The sequence below is a fragment of the Plectropomus leopardus genome, chromosome 3 (assembly GCF_008729295.1).
Source record: "Plectropomus leopardus isolate mb chromosome 3, YSFRI_Pleo_2.0, whole genome shotgun sequence".
NCBI classification, from domain to species: domain Eukaryota; kingdom Metazoa; phylum Chordata; class Actinopteri; order Perciformes; family Serranidae; genus Plectropomus; species Plectropomus leopardus.
This window is the reverse complement of record NC_056465.1, coordinates 25,771,011-25,788,650: the sequence shown is the minus strand read 5'-3', so window position 1 is coordinate 25,788,650 and position 17,640 is coordinate 25,771,011. Positions and strand designations below refer to the sequence as shown.

Genomic DNA, 17,640 nt, shown 5'->3' with positions numbered 1-17,640 from the left:
CTTCTGGAGACTGGGCTGTGTTAAACACAGCGTTGTTCAGATGTTAAGCAATGTAAATTTTAAACATTACATAATAAGGTACTAATGTTACACATCAGTGTCTAGAAGAAACATTTGAAATGTTATTCCGGCCATTGGATTGGAACTGTCAAATTGCATTGTGGGAAATGTAGGCACCATGTTCTGACAAGAATGCTTGTGATAAAAATTAGGATATCTGTGGTTGTGCTGCATCAGTTTTGAGACTTATAACTCCTCTTGCTGTGAGGCAACAGTGCTAACCACAACGCTACCGTGCTGCCCTGGAGTACTCTTATATAATATATTCAAATTGCAAATGTTTTTTGTTTTTTTTGCACCAAAGTGCAGACAAATACAGTTAACAACTAGCAGGTGAACACTGTGGAACTTTCAGCAACTTTAGAGCGAAATATTTCCCTCAAGAGTTGGTGGAGACCAAATAAGAGCGAATATTGGACTTAGATTTCTCCAAATGAATACTCATGTTGCTCTGTGTCAGCTGGGTGTCTGCATTAGTTTTCAAGATTAGAATGTGAAAGTTAAACTTTGCACTAGTTTCTTGAGAAGCCTGTCCATTGCATATTCTATTGGTCCACATCTATGTCTATCAGTGGGTTTTACCATTTCTTAACCAATGAAATGTATTTTAAGAAGCTTGTGATTAAACCTCCGATCTCCATTGGATCCTTTTAAAAACAACATTTTTCCTAATTCCTGAAAAATATCAATTTTGGAGATGGGAGGTTTGCGCCTCACAGCAGTGATATGTGCACTGAATGTCTGTTGTCACCATAGAAAATAGACTTCGTCCTTTTCCTTTGGTGATAGAAACTGATGTCTTACAATGCTTGTAGCCATATGAATGTTCGACTGAGAGGAGTGTACATCTAGATGTGTATCAGAGACTGTGTGATCTTTGACAAGATGATATCAAAGTACAGAAAAAAAGAGGCTGTGGAGCCAGAGGTTTGTCCATTTCAATCAGACATCCAACACAGCAAAGTCTTAAAGGTGAATGCCCGGCTAATACACAGCCGGGGGATTGCTAATGGCAAGTTGCTTTGTTACTCCAGTCACACAAGTCCCAAGGAAGCAGTCAATTCTAAACCATACATCAAAATGATTAATTTCACCCAAATGAGCACAAGCTAACCTTGACTAAGAGCATGTGCAGTCCAGAGCGGCTGGATTGAAACCTAATATATTCATGAAGTTAAAGAAAACCTAATGATAAAAGTTAATGGGCTCTGAAGGCTGAAGGCATCAACTTTCTCCTCGATTTGATGTAAGATGCCGCTTGGAAATATAGGGAGCCATTTGAGGGGTAAAATTACAAACGTTCATGCGTTATAAACCTGATTAAAAACTGAACATGATTTATAAATCGCTGCAGCGTCCTCGGCTGAGCTTTGATTCAGGCTGCCAAAGTCCTGATGCAGGGATAAAAGTTTTTGATATTCAGAAAGCGGGCGGGAGGATGATTGAGAGCAAAGACGATAACTCAGATCTGGGGAGAGGCTTTAACATGATAAAGCCTGAATGCAGCCAGAGTGCAGAGAACAATGACTGCGCCAATGAAATCCGCAGAAATCGGAGATGAATTTGAGGTTTAGAAAGTTAGCCTGCAGCGAGCGGAGCTAAGATCCTGAAGGTGATCGGGATGAGGAGCGGTGGGAAAATGGTAAATAAGGAGGCGAGTAAACTGTCATCATGATTGGGCCTCAAAGCCACCAACACTGCTCTGCAAAGTAAAATATCTGGAAGTGTTTGCGTATTTTAACGCAAAAGAACTGCCATGGTCGATTAATTGGTTGACAAAGAATTAATTGCCGACTGTGGATTAATGGTTTAAACCATTTTAACAGCAAAATTACCAGAAAAAATGCTATCTGTTTTGCATTATCGTAAATTGATGTTCATATTTTGGACTGCTGATCTAACAAAATGAGATATTTGTTGACGTCACCATACATTCTTTAAAGTTTTGGTAGAAGTTTTTCAATAGTTTTTGTGTGCCATTTTATAATTTTATAGAATAATTAATCAAGAAAATCAGCGGGGGAGGGGACACATGGGTGACAAATAAGGAATCACAACTTAATTCAGAATACTGTCAGAAAATTGCTGGTTACAGGATACCTTGAAATACAGATTAAAATCCTGCAAAAATAATATACAATATATTAATAACACTTAAAACTTTAAGAAATGAAAACTTTAAAATGTATTTTTTATAATTATTTTTTATTTTATTTCATTTTTATGTCTCGTAAAACCAATCCCTAAATCTAATATCACTCTGGAATTTATGACTCTAAGGAATCATATTTTAATTAAATATATATATAAATAAATACTAGTGTAAGATCAGCATCAGTATATTTGTTAATGAGAATGCATGTCTATATGCCCAAAAAGTGTCCCAAATTCTATAATTAAAATTGAAAACCTGTGTAAAGTGAGTGAGTGTGAGTTTACTGTCCACACTCGGAGGGGCTGCTGCTCCACTGGCCTAACATCACTCTAACAGCAGCCCCTCTTGACACTTGCATTAAAGCCGTCGGCCATGCCGGACATTAGCCCGCATTAAGTTCCGTATAAAGCTGATTTGAGGAAGAGCAGCTGAGAGGAATTCCTTCTCGCTTTAATTGCTTTAGAAACGGTTCCCACAAAGAGACACTGGCCAGATTTACCTCCAGTTTAAGTTCTTATTTCCATCGGTTCACAAGTTAATCCGATTTTTTTTTTTTCCTCTAGGCCTAAATGCTCTTTGGCAATACTAACAAAAAACATAAGGTCGGACTTAAAAAAAAAAAAAAAACCCAAACATTAGAAAATTAAAAATACTATTATTGAATTCGCTAATTCATTTTCTCATTAAAAACACAATTTTACGCACTGATAACCACTTGTTGCGTAAAAACGTCCACTAAACGTATTGCTTTAATTCTGTTCCTTTCATATTTTGGGTTTCCCTGCTGCACCAGAAAGCCAACTGAAAGTAAGGGAAGAGTGAGGACACAATAAAGTGAACTTTGGGTGAACGCATTGAGGTAACCTATAAGAGTATCACATTTTCTTTTCACGCAGGCTGTTGTCAGGAGTCTAAAGTTCTGCAAATGAATGTGGCCAAAGATCAAATTGAGTTTAGGATTTGAACCCCCCCCCCCCACCCAACCCCACCTTCCCCTTTCTCTCTCACTCTCTCGGAGAAAATTCAACAAAATATGCAAGCTTTACATTAAAAGGCTACTTTTCGCTGCCCTAATTCCAGCCTAAACGGTTTTTCTTCGGGAGAAGAAATCTTTTCTAAAAACCTTGAAGAAGAGAGGGGCATTATTGTTTTAATCCTCTTACCAGCAGTCATTTTAAGACATTTTTTTGGAGGGTGAAATGGCGTCTTGTCTACCCAATCCTAACCTAAATCCCTCGGGGCCGGGGAGCTGCTGGAGGCAGCAGTGTATAGCCCAGCCTGCATCTCTCCACCTTCAGCTGCATTCCCACCAAAAAAACATGCAGTCACACCGAGGCACGAGGAAAATAAAATTAAAGCGCGGAATTAACCTGAGAGTCACCGTGCACGAGTCACTGCAAGAGAGTGCTACAGGACAGTAAATTTGCATATCATTTAATTAAAGCCTGTATTATAGACCCCTTTTGGGGCTGAATACAAGAATTTAATGAGTTTGAGTTTCCTAAAAAAGGGATAATTTTTGTTGACACTTGAGATCTGTTGACGAAAATATTTACATTTCGTTTATTTTGTTGTTTTTTTTTTTTAATTTTTTTGTTTTAATGGCATTTCTAAAGGTTGCTTTTGCCCAAACTCAACCCAATACATCAGCCATAACCTACATATGGCCGTTTCAGTGTTTTATACCCGTGTAATATAACTCTGGATGTGGGTAAGATATTTTCAAACTGTACTGTGGTTATCTATTTAGTAAAAGTTTAGTAAAAAAAAAAAAAAACATTTTAAAAACTAAAAAATGTCAGTCTGACCTTTGGCAATGGTTTTAGCAACACATTATTAGGTAGAATCTAAGACCTTAAAAAATATGTCAAAATAATAATAATCAAGGCTAAGACTGTTACATAATGGGAATACCTTAAAATACACCTTGCTATGCTGAGATTTTTTTTTTATGAGTTTTAAAGTATTGAGAGAATTTGCGTCAGTCTTCCTCAGTAAAAACCACAATTATTTCATTATTATCACCTCTAAAAATACAGTAGGCTTCATAAAAAAATAGAGTAAAAATGATTATTATTAATTTTGGCACGATAACCCTTCAATTCAAAATAAATTTAAAAAAAAAACCCAAATTATCTTTTTATTTTCTTCCCAAAACAAAAACAGCGGCATGAGGAAAAGTCGGCACCTCGGATGCAGAAAAATCATCTCTGAAGTGAGGAGTAATGTGAAGGAGGAGGGCGGAGGGGCTGCGATGGTGGTGGAGGAAGAAAGCGACGTGATTGGCACAGAGAAGGAGCGTCTGAGCGTCCCGGTGACCCCACCCGGAGCGCTTTAAAGGCCGGTACATGGCAGCTCAGCATCCTCCCACATCCACAGAGAGGCAGCCGGAGGACTGAGCGCACCGAGCGGGATACTCTCAGGATACTGAAGTGAATGAAAAAGCTGTAATGAAATGAAAACATGAACCAGCGCCTGCGGATTTTAGAGAAGCAGATTTAAAGGAAAATATTCGGCTGCAAGTGGAGATATTTCGCTTCAGATAGCTACACAGAGAGGAGAGAGGTAAGAAGTTCAATCCAAGTTTGCAGCGATCATATTTCTCAATTAGTTCTGTAACGGAACGAGTCTTTTTTTGAGGCTATTTAAAATGCTTTGCGAGTCTTTTTTTAATTGCATTTTTGTGTTTTATATCGCGAAATGTTGTGATATTCCTAATTTTATCACATTTTGGACAAAATCGTTCGAACGAAATGATCAGTAACATGAACAGTCAAGGGCTATAAATTACACGATCTGTGTCAAATAGATTTTTTTTTAAATTCTGGTACATTTATAACGTTGTTTAAGAAAGTTCTTTTTTTGTTTTGTTTTTGTTTAATATTACAGGTTGTTAATTGACTTCATGTTAATTATCCTCATTAATTCCTCGTCGTTTACTGAATGCTGCTGCATACACAGCTCCGGCCTCGAGGCAATCTTTACCAAATGCTGTATAACTCATAAATCCACGGCAATTACCATAATTAGGCTTAAATCAGAGCCCGAGGCTACGTGACATTGTCCTGAAAGAGGAGCAGAATTTTTAAGCTGCCGATTTAAAAAAAAACGAACAGATTACATGAATCCAGCCAGAGGCTGATTTAGTAAAATAATGCAAAGAAATTTCACACATGGAAAAAAAAGTTATTGTATTAGTCAATCGTTTTAATCACACGGTATATCACACGTGCGCGCACACACACATGCTGGCCCATCTTTCATGTGTCAGGCCTGATGATAAATTAATAGCTTTGTAGAGTTGAAACCTATTTGCAGCCACATTAGACAGGAGGCCGGTCACACATCTCCGTCAGCCTGCAGGCGTCTGAAACTGACCTGAGACCCGCCACAGATTAAAATAAACGGCCCTGCGCTCGAGACAAACTCTCGGGGAGCAAAGTAAACATGCTGTCGCACCTTCTGTCAGTCCGGTCTGCGGAGCTTCAATAATTCACTAGTAAATGTTTTTTTTTTTTTTTTTTTTAAATGATTTATTGATTTGTCTAGGCTATTTATATGTAAACTCTTCAGACTGAAAATCTGCACGAAAACGAAATAAGAATTCGTTTTATTCTCTCATTTTGTTTTGTGAACAGGGAAAACGTGGCTTCCTTTTTAAAAAAAATCGATAGACATTATTATTACTATTATTATTTATTATTATTATTATTATTATTATTATTATTATTATTTATTATTATTATATTATTATTACATGCAGATAGTGGATTTTTTTTCTCAATTGAAACATCACAATTATGGGCCACTGTAAATAAGTTAGACTATCAGCACAAAATTTCCTAATACGAGCAATAAATAACAACTAAAGAAGATATATTTTCATCATGCAAAAAAAGTAGAGGTAACTGCAAAATTATTTTACTTTTTAACTATTAGGCCTATGCTGCATGTATTCTTTTTTGTTAATTTGAGTAAATGTTTATTGTGCTGTATCGAACTAAATAATCTACACACCTCTAAATCGCCGTAAATTTATTTTAAAAATCATTTTCCTCCTGAAAGCTATAATAAAATTATAAATTCCATTGCCTACTATATTAACGGTGTGAAACCTCGATATTTTATTTTTTTCTTGGCGCTTTAAATGTGGCTAAAGTGGGGAAACCCTCCGTAGGAAAAAAAGACAGTATGCAAGAATGTTTCGTTTGGTTTTCCTTTAAAGCATTAAACTGGATCTAACAACACGTATGCTAAAAAAAAAACAGAACAGTCTCAGCTAAATTATTAATCTTTATTATTATAATTATTTATTAAATAATTATTAGAGGTCACGCTTAGTAATAACTCTTTGATAAAATGAAGGAATCGTTTTATTAGGAGCGCAGCCTTTCATGCTTGTATTTCACCTGTTGCCTTTTCAATTAGTCAGACTCCAACTAATGCGATAAAAAAAGAGTTTTCGCTTTTTAAAGGCGCTACAAAAATAGACTGAATTGTATTAAGAGGCCTGACACTCACAGCAGCCTGTCCTCCTCTGTCCTCCTCCGTGCAGACAGCTCGCCGGCCATGCAGCACTACGGCGTGAACGGCTACTCTCTGCACGCCATGAACTCACTGAGCGCCATGTACAACCTCCACCAGCAGGCGGCGCAACAGGCCCAGCACGCCCCTGACTACAGGCCCTCAGTACATGCCCTCACTCTTGCAGAGAGACTGGCTGGTAAGAATCAGTCGTTCAACTTGTTTTTTCACTTTCATCGTTACTCATTTCCATCTTTTACGGTGCACAAACACAAATTCCATGTGTGTCGATCTCTGGGAGGTGCTTAAATGACCTTTGACCTGTACCTCAATTAAACTGGTCCTGTTTCTTGTTTCTCAACGGCTGCACATTTCAAGACATTATCCTTGAGGCCCGGTATGGCTCCCAGCACCGAAAGCAGCGGCGCAGTCGGACGGCCTTCACCGCCCAGCAGCTGGAAGCTCTGGAGAAAACTTTCCAGAAGACACACTACCCTGATGTGGTGATGCGGGAACGTCTGGCCATGTGCACCAACCTGCCTGAGGCTCGCGTTCAGGTAAAAACCCCCAGAATGCATTTGTTCTGAGTGCTGTTTGCCTGTTGCTCTCCAAGCTGCTAAAAAGTGACAATCTTACATCATTAAAGTGAAAATAGAAAGCAGCATGCTGTAAAGTTGTTCACTCTTATTTTACTTTTAGTCCTTGACCCAAACACTGATCTGTTTGTCCTTCTGTCTCCCAGGTCTGGTTCAAGAACCGCAGAGCCAAGTTTCGCAAGAAGCAGCGCAGCTTGCAGAAGGAGCAGCTCCAGAAACAGAAGGAGGCATCTGGAGCCGCAGAGGGCTCTACAGAGGACTCCAAGACTGACCTCAACTCCACCACCACTACCACCCTGGTTCCTGACGCCCGCACTCCTCCCCCCTCCTTCCTCCTCTTCATCCTGTCACTCAGAGACAGAGAGGCTGGGAGCCGCACGGCCGCAGCCCGGAGAGATGAGCGTGGAAGTCAACGTCACCTCCCCTGAGCCATCGGACAGCGAGTCAGCAGCTGAAGATAATGCTGACAGAGAAGAGGACGAAATGAGGGGGGAGGCAAGGGTGAAGATCAGGGAGGAGACGCAGGGGGAGGGAGGCGCACTGCCGGGAAGAAGCTCCCCATCCTGCAAACAGCTGAGCCCCACATCAGGTAAAAATATCACAGTCTACTGAACGCAGCTGCTTACATATTCCCTGATTATACGGCATATTTAAACATCTAATCACATTCATGGACAAGATGTTTTTCCTGTATGAAGCATACCAAAGTTCGTCTCCTCTCTTCCTGTTCCTCAGACTCTCCCCTAAGCTCTCCCACCTTGCCGTCCTCCAGCAGCGTGACCAGCGGTTTGGCGCAGAGCAACTCCTACGCCTCGTCTCCCCTCAGCCTCTTCCGGCTGCAGGAGCAGTTTCGGCAGCACATGGCCGCCACCAACAACCTGGTGCACTACCCGTCTTTTGACATGAGCACGCCGTCATCTCTGCCCTACCTGGGCATGAACGTCAACATGCCGTCCCCCCTGAGCTCCCTGCCCTGCCAGTCCTACTACCAGACCCTGTCGCAGCCCAGCAGGTGTGGAACAGTCCGCTGCTGCAGGCGGCACCAGGCAGCCTCCCTGGAAGCCTCAACAGCAAGACCACCAGCATCGAGAACCTCCGTCTGAGGGCCAAGCAGCATGCAGCCTCACTGGGATTGGACACGCTTCCCAACTGAAGCTCGGGCTGCTCGGTCAAAGCGTTCGCCCTCTAGTCAGGGCCGTAACATATTATGGGTTCTGTTCACACAAGGTGACTCTAGGCCCCTCTTCACTTTCATTGACCTCTCACCACTGTCACCAACTATGTGAATCTGTTCAAAATGCAGACACACCTCCAAAAACTCATTAGAAATGTCTCAAATTTAAACTAAAGGTACTGGCTGCTAACCAATTGGCTGTTGATCTGTTCAAAATCTGCCAAAATTTGTCCGTGTTTCATGTGATTCAAACAAACAACGGCTGTTTCATTTGCAGCTTTCTAGATTTCAAATAAACCCAATTTCAAAACCAGAGCAGTGTGACGAACAGAAGAAACGACATATTCATTGGGCACACATCTGAAGGCCACAAAAATGTATTTCAGAGCAGGCACTTTAGGCGCCCTCCCTCAGTTCGGGGCCCCGGGTTGTCGACACATCTATTCCCCTCCACCTCATCGTCACCATGTGGGCGTGCAGCTCAGCGCTGGGAGCACACCAGGACATGAAGAGCATCTCTGCTGGATCCACTTAACAGAAAATAAGATTATAACAACAACTCAATGGACTTGATGAAAAAAAAAAAATCCCACCTGGACTGCAGTTGTGTGTGAACAGATTTTTTTGCCTGTGGATTTTTGCTTGTATTCGACTCCTTCTGGTCAGCAGCACAGATTTCCGTCTCCTCTGAAGTCTTGAACTACAGAGCTGAATCCTGGACAGATATGAAAACAATCTATATTCCAACCCCCGAATGTGAACTATGCATGCAAGCACCCCTCTGACGCATGGCTTACAGCCCGAGAAACACAGAATGAAGTCACATGTGATCTGATATCAGAAATAAAGCTCAGATCACTCCAGCCAGCTGTATTTCTTTGTAGATACACATGACACTCCTTGTTTAGAGTTACAGCACTCAGCTGAATCCATTGAGCGTTGTAAATATCCCTCAGTGTTCGCCTCCATCTGCCTGACTAAAGAGTAACTCCATGTCTCCTTTTGTGAGAAGGATTTGAGAGGAAAATTTATTTTTCTGTTGTGGCTTTAAGCAAAGGACCTACGGCGGCAATGAAATAAGGGAGAATCTGCAGAGGAGGCACAGTGACAAATAAATATGAAACCAGCCGACATATATTTTTGTTAACTCGGGTGCCGGACTGAATTGGACAGAGTCACCATTTTCTCCGAGCTACTGACTTCAGCAGAAAGACGCACAGGCCCATTCTCTATGTATTATATCATTGTAGATTCAAGACATGTATTTCTCAATTGTTTAAAATGTGAGTAATTTATCTGTTAAATGCAAGGGAATAAAACACAAGAATGACTCATATTCTCAGTGTCGTCGGTTGGAGATAGAAGAGGAAAACATTTGCCTGTACTAACCTGTATTGCCCCATTTTCCAGAGCGATCAGGAGCTTTATTCTAACACAACAAACACACAGAGGAAAAGCAAAACACTTTTTATTTAAAATGTAAGAAAACAACACACAAGGGAACCTTTCTTGAACAAAAGTCCTACATTTAGACATTTGGTTTTTAATTCAGGAGAGAGAGAGACACTCTTTGAATTACATAAAAAAAAGTTTCTTAATGCAATATTTGTATTATCAGAAGTATTTGTGGATTTCTGAATCTTTGGACCTTTTTCAGCTGAAAGGTAAGTCAAAAAAAAAGAACAGACAAGCCGTCTAGATTGTGAACCACCCAGCAGGACATCCAACCAACATGCAGGCGTGCACTCGCAGATATGGTTCTTAAAACACCAAAAACATTTTCTCAGAGTTCCTCCAGTGAGAGGAAGTTTGCAACAAGAGAGGGATTAGTTCGGGGTGTGCCGAATCCAGCTCCTCTCTGACAGCGCTGAGAGGAAACTGACAGAAAAATGAATCCTAATAAACAGTCCTGATTTCCACACACATTACCTTTATAGTAAAAAAAATGAAGTTTGGTTAATATGTTGCAGTGAAGACGCCTTGATGAACCGTAAATAATTTAGACACGGGAGGTCTATCATGCTCGACGGTGAGGTTTACATACCACATAGGGGAGAACCTGCCACTTGTTCACTCAGCGCAGAATAACTAATCCTAAATGAAATGACTGAAGCACAGTGTCAGGCTCCAAAGAGTCCCCCAATCCACCACCCACCCACCTACCCTTCACTCTCTCTCTCTCCTCTTCCCCCACCCTGTCAGCCGAGGTTTGGCTGCACCGAAACAGAATGCTTTGCCATAAGAAGATTACCTTTGGTTGGGATATCGATGGATTAAGTAAGAATAGAATGAGATAAACTAGGACTGAAAGGGTTCCTGGAGTCAGCAAAGTTCAGACACCTGTTTTTTTTTTTTTTTTTTTCTCCCTGGTCTTTTCCCGCTCTCTCGCTCCATGACCATAAAGATTATATCACTGTCTAAGTGGAGAAAAGGAGGTGAGAGGGGTGTGGGTGGTTTCAGATGGAGCAAGTTACAGTGCATAAAAATAATTTCAGGGCTGCGTGACAATTCTTACAAACGCCTTTGGGCTTTTAAAAGAATATGTGGTCAATTTGTCTGGGTTTTTCGTAAAGATCATTTTGGTGTAAATTGATGGAAATGCTGTGTTTGTGTGTGTGAGAGAGAGTGTGTGTGAGTGTGTCTATGGCAGCTAAGCCGCTGAAGGTTTCCAGGAGCTCTTTGATGTGTATCTGGGCAATGCGCTATTAGAGGGATTTTCCTAGTTGACAGCTCAGAGAATGTGTGGAGGAATTGCGATGCCAGCGGGCTAAAAGAATGCTGGAAACAGGATTAGGATCATATTCTGGCAGCTCCTGTCACTTCATCAATGGGCTAAGGTTTCCTCAGTGACAGCCCTCCTTCTCTGCCCGGCTAAAACCTTTAGTGGGACCATAAAAGGGGTGAGAGAGGGGAAAAAACAATGATTGAATGGTGTGCTATGATTTCTGTGCTGCTGGGTTTGCTCCGAGCGCTTTGTGTTGGGAGGTCTGAGGGGGACGGCGTTGATTTGGAGGGAGGGGTAGGTCGAGGGGATGAGAAAAAGGAGGCCTTTGGCAAGAAGGGGGGGGGGGGGGGGGGGGGGGGGGGGGTTGTGGTCTTTCTTGAAAGTTTTACACCCAAATCCCCATGGCAGAGCATGTGGAGGGGTTTTACACTGATGCTAGCGGACAGGGACAGCAGCTTGGTGTCCCCCAGGGGACGACAGCAGCAGCAGCAGCAGGTGGGGAAGGAACCAAGTATGCCGTTTCCTAAATTTTTAGGTTCCAGTTTGTCTATGAGCTCTACCTATCAGACCTCTTTCACCTTCTGACCACACATCTACTAACTGGAGACACGTGAGAGTGTCAAATATGTTTGTTGGCTCATCTGAGGATAAAACGTTGTCTCTCTGTTCTGATTAGCGAGATCTTATTTTTTTGTATGATTATTCTTTGGATAATTTATAAATCTTTTATTGTCAACAAATCCCATTAAAAGACCAAAAGCAATAATGAACTGATCTTGTTAACAAGTATTGTCTGCGCAGCCAAAGCCTGTTAGAGTTAATTCCTCTGTGACCAACCAGCAACCTCTGAGGCGGAAAAATGAAGCCAATGCAGAGGTGCCAAAAGCTGCAGTTCACTGAATGGCCACTTGAGACTGGCTCCAAAAGAGAGAAAATTTACGCACATTTTAGGGCGGCAACGCTTTGAGTGAAAGTTTGTCTGTGAGTCGTCACTATAATCTGTGAGTCAGATCCACCCCTCGCTCCGCCACAGCTTCAGCCTCTTGTTGGATCAGAGATGGATCGGTCATTGGCCATGCCTTTTCTTATGCATACGTTGAGCCTTAATAAAATGACAAAAAAATGTAAGTTAAGTAAAAATTCAAATCCTGTACAGTTGACATGAATGGGGAAAATAGCTATATAGACCACACCCTTTTTAAAATTAAAAAAAATTTTTTTTTTTTTTTGACACCAGGCTGCAAACATGTTTATTCCTGCTGTAAATGGGTAGTCTATGGGGATTGACTCGCTTTTGGGCACAGCCTCAAGTGGCCATCAGAGGAATTGCAGTTTTTTCACACTTGGCCTCGGTTTTCAGGCCCGGGTGTTGCTGCTTGCTTCCAAAACAAGGATGAATCTTGAGTTTGCTTCCACTTTCGACTGGTGAGCGCTGAAGAAGCTGTTGGGGATCACTGAGAGCGACGTGGTGTTGGCCTGACAGGTAGGTGTCGGCAGTTAGCTTTGATAGCTTGCTAAAGTATTGGCTCTTCCTTTAAAACAAATGTAATGTTCCACAGTAGTAGCTTGGACTGTAGGCGACATACAATCAATGTGTGAAGGAGGGGCAAAGGTTAAAGGTTGAATGTTGTGTTTACAAACAGTAAACTAAGTTTTTTTCTATTGCCGCACTTGTGCTGCATGCACTGACTGCAATTACTTTTACAAGCTTTGTTGCAAAAAGAGAGTAGAAGATAAAAATAAATAAATATCATAGCTCCAGCAATGTCGTTTACCTTCTTGCATGATCATAAATCAGCTGACACTTGTCAGATGGCAATCATTCTGTCAGATTTGGCAGTCTGTAGCATTGACATAATTTTACCTAATCACTGTGGGGGTTATATAGACCAAATCCTACTCCAGTGTAAGTGCAGATATACTGTTTCTTTTACTTTAAAACACTCCATCCCAATGTTTTAAATGAAGAATATGATTGGACCTGTTTTCTGTGACTCATTTTATTGACTCTCTGTACCAGTTAACCCCTCTTTTCCGCTGTCATTCCATCATTGTCTGTATGTACACTAGCATTTGTTTGAGACTTTGCTTTGTATTACTTGCTATTGGACTTGCAGTGTTGTGGCTTGAGGGTAATTGACTTCATGTGTGTTTAATCAAGCTGCTGATGACTGACCAGGTGCAGGTGTATATATATGGTGCACCCGTATACATGTCACTCTAAACTGAGGACGGTCCAATGTGGACTAAAGCGTTTGCATTTAGATATTTGAAATCCAGACTTCAGTCTGAATCTGAGTCTTGTTTTGCTACATTACAAACAGAAAGCAACCATTCCTGCACAGCATACCTTTAACCCTTTTCATCGGAGATCATGTGCAAGAACTTAACATATCAAGCAGAGAGAGATGCTTTGTAAGCTGCCACATGAAACCACAAGCCATTATTTCATCTGCAGGCCCTGAGCAGGTAAACATGTCTATCTTACATGTGACTTTATCAGGTTAAATGTGTGTATGTGAAAAAAAAATGCACATGTCCAAATTTTACAATCGCACATGTAGTTTTTGTGTGAAAAAATCCCCATAATGTCTGTACATATGATTTTTAAATATTTCAAATGTGAAATGAAAGACTTCACATGTGAAAACTGTAATTTCACATTAAACATCACACATGAAACCCACTTCAGCTGATACATTTTTACTATATGTGAAACTACATTTCAAATCAAATTATTATACACAGAACCCCATTTTTTTTATGTGTTTAACACTTTGAAACCTAGATCAACATCAGTTTTTTGTGCTGCGTTTGGATGCCTTTCACACGCTTTTTAACCCTTTGACACACAAATATTTTAAGTTGTGTTTTCAGCTATTTTCAGCACTTTTGGGGATCATTTTCTTGTTTTTATTTATTGATTTATTTATTTTTATTTATTTTTACTATCTTTGTTTGTGCTTATTTTCAAGTAATATTCCAGTAACTTTTCATTAATTTATTTTTTTTGCCAGTTTTTAGGCCACGTCTTGTTAAGCTGCTTCTTGCCATCGCCTCCTGTTTTTAAAGAAATCAAACCAATACCAATTTCAAAATCAAGTTTCAAATCAGGTTTCAGAGGGTTAACATATGAAATAAAATTATTATTTCACAGCAGACATGACCTTTGGGAACATTTGTATTTTCTTTACTTTCATTCTTTGGCTTTGGCACTATGGATCAGCCTCTTTCTACATATCACTCACCGTGTACAGGTTGAGTCATTTATGCTCTAAGCTGAATATTTTGAGGGGATTTTGAGGTGCACCTTCTGTAGTTGGGCCTGGGGTTGTGTTGCAGAACAGTTCCTCAGTGGGCTTATAGGGTGGTCTCTGCCGAGCGTCTTGGACCGGCTGTCTCCATGCTGCCACCAAAACCCCTTCCCCCCTGAGAGTGTAACTCCACACTTTGCTCACCCATGTGAAACAATACTTTCACAATACCACAGGAGTTTGATTGTTGGCGACAAGTTATATAATGCCAGGAATTACAGACTAGCATGCAAATGCTAAATCCTCCTCTCTTTCTCCTGAGAAGTGGATGAGACGGACTATATCTGCAGGCTTCACTCTGGCTCCCCAGCTTTGTGCTACAGAGACGCTCTCCTTTCCCCCTGACTTGGGTGATAATCCTGACACGCACTGTCTGCATTTTTTACTGTACGTGTTTAAGCGCATTTGCAGAGCATTTATCTCTCCAATGTAAACCAATTTGGCTATAAGGGCCTTGGGCCAAGCAAGGCGCCGGAGGGAAGAAAGGAAAACTCAAACCTAGCAGATGTGCAGAGAAGGGAGGATGGGAGAGCTGGCGAGGATGCGGGGGTTGATGAACAACTGAATGCAGCAAAAAAGGGGAAGCGGAACCGCATGGGAGAAAAAGAGTGTCCCTTGTCCGAAGGGTAAGCTTTTGAAACTTGGGATAGGGGCCTTTAAAGCCGATAGAACGTGGATCACTGAATTGTTGAGTCACAGAATCTGTGAAAATCATTCGGAGCTCCCAGTTAATCCTGTCATAGTGAAATCGCCGGGCATACTTTGGGGATCCCAGCCCCTTCTGCAGAAATTTGGAGCCTGCTGTATTGACAGAGCTGCTGTTTGATACCGCCTATACACCTGTATCAGCTGTCTGTTAATCTGCCTTCCCCTCCTCCCACTAGTCCTCCACAGCACGCCGCCTCTTCTGCTAGTAATGGCTGATGAAATGGACCAAAGACCTAAAAGCTGCCAATCTTGCTGCTTCTTGATGTCTCCTGTAAGTGGCTCTGGTTGCAGGCTGAACTTGTCACTTTGATCATCTGAAAGGCAGGAGCCCTGCTGTGTCAAACATTACTACCTGCAATTCTGTGCAGCCATAAAGACTGTGGACTCCTTGGTCCCTGAAATGGGACATTAAGACAGAATCATCCTAGTTTTAGTTGGGGCGATATCAAGGTGTTTTATTTGCTGGGACACAGGCAGGGTCTGAATGTGTTTGGATTGCTTTTAAAGTACCTGATCTTATAGCCTAAGGTTTCTGTAAATGAGGTGTTTGCTGCTCTTATCAATGAGACGTTACATGAGAGAACACCTCGGCCTGCAGGGCTGTTGGGTGGTTTTGAGCTCTGGTCAGACGCCCTCCACATCGAACTTCTCAAACTCTTCTATCATATTGTATACACTCTATATACCTGCTGAACTGAAATCCTGGATTAATTTTAGCTTGATGACCTTTGCAAAGTTTTCCAACAGATACTGATTGTACTAATAAGAGTTTAACCTTTAAAACCTAGTTTGACATCATTTTTCTTCTTTCATAAGCCTCTCACAAGCTATTTGACCCTTTGAAAACTGAGCAATGGGTATGATATCTTTTAAAAACATATGGAAAGAAGGCAAGACCAACTTGGCAAGAAACATCCTGGAAATTGCCAGAAATTAGTATATATATATATATATAACTAAAAAAATAAATAAATGAAAAAGGTAGGAAAAATATAGAGAACTAAATTCATTTTTTTTTTTCACAGAATTATTTTATTTTTAAGCAGATGAGGTCATGTCCTTTTATTTACTTTGCTGCTTTTTTGGCTAATTTCCAGTTAATTTTCTACTTAAAAAAAAAAAAAAACAATTTCTTGCTAATTTCTGGGTCACTTCCAAAGTTGCTCATTACCTTCTTCTCATGTTTTCTAAAGAAATCAAGCTTCTTTTCCCACAATTCAAAGGGTTAAAGTGACGTGGCTTTGGTGCCAGCATATATTGTGTGAAGAAAGATTAAGATTAAATGGAAAAATCGGAGGAAATCAGAGTTTAGATAGTCACATTTTTTTAGATGGGTATTTGCTCTATCGCTTGTACTTTAATCATGAGAGATGTCTTCAAAGTGATACAGTATATTCATAACATTTAAATTGATTTTAATATGCAATATAAAACACACAACTGCCAATCTGTAATTCGTAAATGTATTTAATGGGGCAATCTGAAGGCGGACGCTGTGCAGTGTGTGTGTGTGTATTTGTCATCGCTTCTGTCTCAGATCCTGAGGGATTTATGAACAATGTCAAGTTCCCTCTGAAGACCTGAGTCTCTTCACTGCCTCTTAAAGCTTAATGCTCCCTGACTGAGTGGCACAGCGAGAGCCACACACTCTCTCTCTATGTGCCACAGATAATGCTAAGAACAACCTCTCAATTCCAGCTCCCCTCCTTGCCTAATGTGCCCTCCTTCCTCTGCCGCACGCACATGGCCATTTCCATTCAATGAGACAGCAGTGCAAAACGTGGTCGATTGTAATGGAAAACACTAACATTGTCCCTAATGGTTTCTCATCCCAGGAGAGTTTTAAAACATATGTAAATTTATGTAAACCCAACAGAAACACATATTTACAATAGCACAGGGTAATCACAATATGACGACATGGTGCGCTGGCCTTGTAGATGGAGGCGCCATGTGTCATTAGTCTCCTTTATCTCTTTTCTGTTTCCTGTTTAGGCATCAGTGCAACAATCACTCACAATACGAGTGAAAATGATCTGCGCTCATCTGTGGTACGGTGATGGAGAGGGAGAAGTGCCGGATGAAGAAGAAGGTACAGAAAAAGGTTTTGTACTCTTACAGCTGCTGGATCACTTGATGGTGAACCAAACTTAAAAAATTCAGTTTGTTAAATATGCAGCAACATAAACGTGTAACTGTACAGGTTTTAAAAGATGTAAATATCAAATTAAAAAATGGTAGATCACAAAATGCATCATGACTAATGACACAGACAAGCAGAGGAAGAAAGAGATAATCGCGTCTTACAGCCTAGACATTTCGAATCGAAGTTCATTGTTTCTTTTGTGGAACAAATAACCACAATGGTTCCTCTGTGAGAAATC

The 17,640-nt window shown here is 40.9% G+C and overlaps 1 protein-coding gene across 1 annotated transcript; it reads left to right on the top strand.

The window, feature by feature from the left end:
• Positions 1–4,704: 4,704 nt before the first annotated feature.
• On the top strand, positions 4,705–8,631 carry LOC121941359 (diencephalon/mesencephalon homeobox protein 1-B-like). Its single transcript, XM_042484137.1, is given in 7 exon segments — positions 4,705–4,780; positions 6,771–6,938; positions 7,118–7,296; positions 7,482–7,655; positions 7,657–7,924; positions 8,071–8,337; positions 8,340–8,631. Coding segments are annotated over 6 exon segments (1,191 nt in total). The 5' UTR covers positions 4,705–4,780; positions 6,771–6,784; the 3' UTR covers positions 8,489–8,631.
• The last annotated feature ends 9,009 nt before the right edge of the window (positions 8,632–17,640 follow it).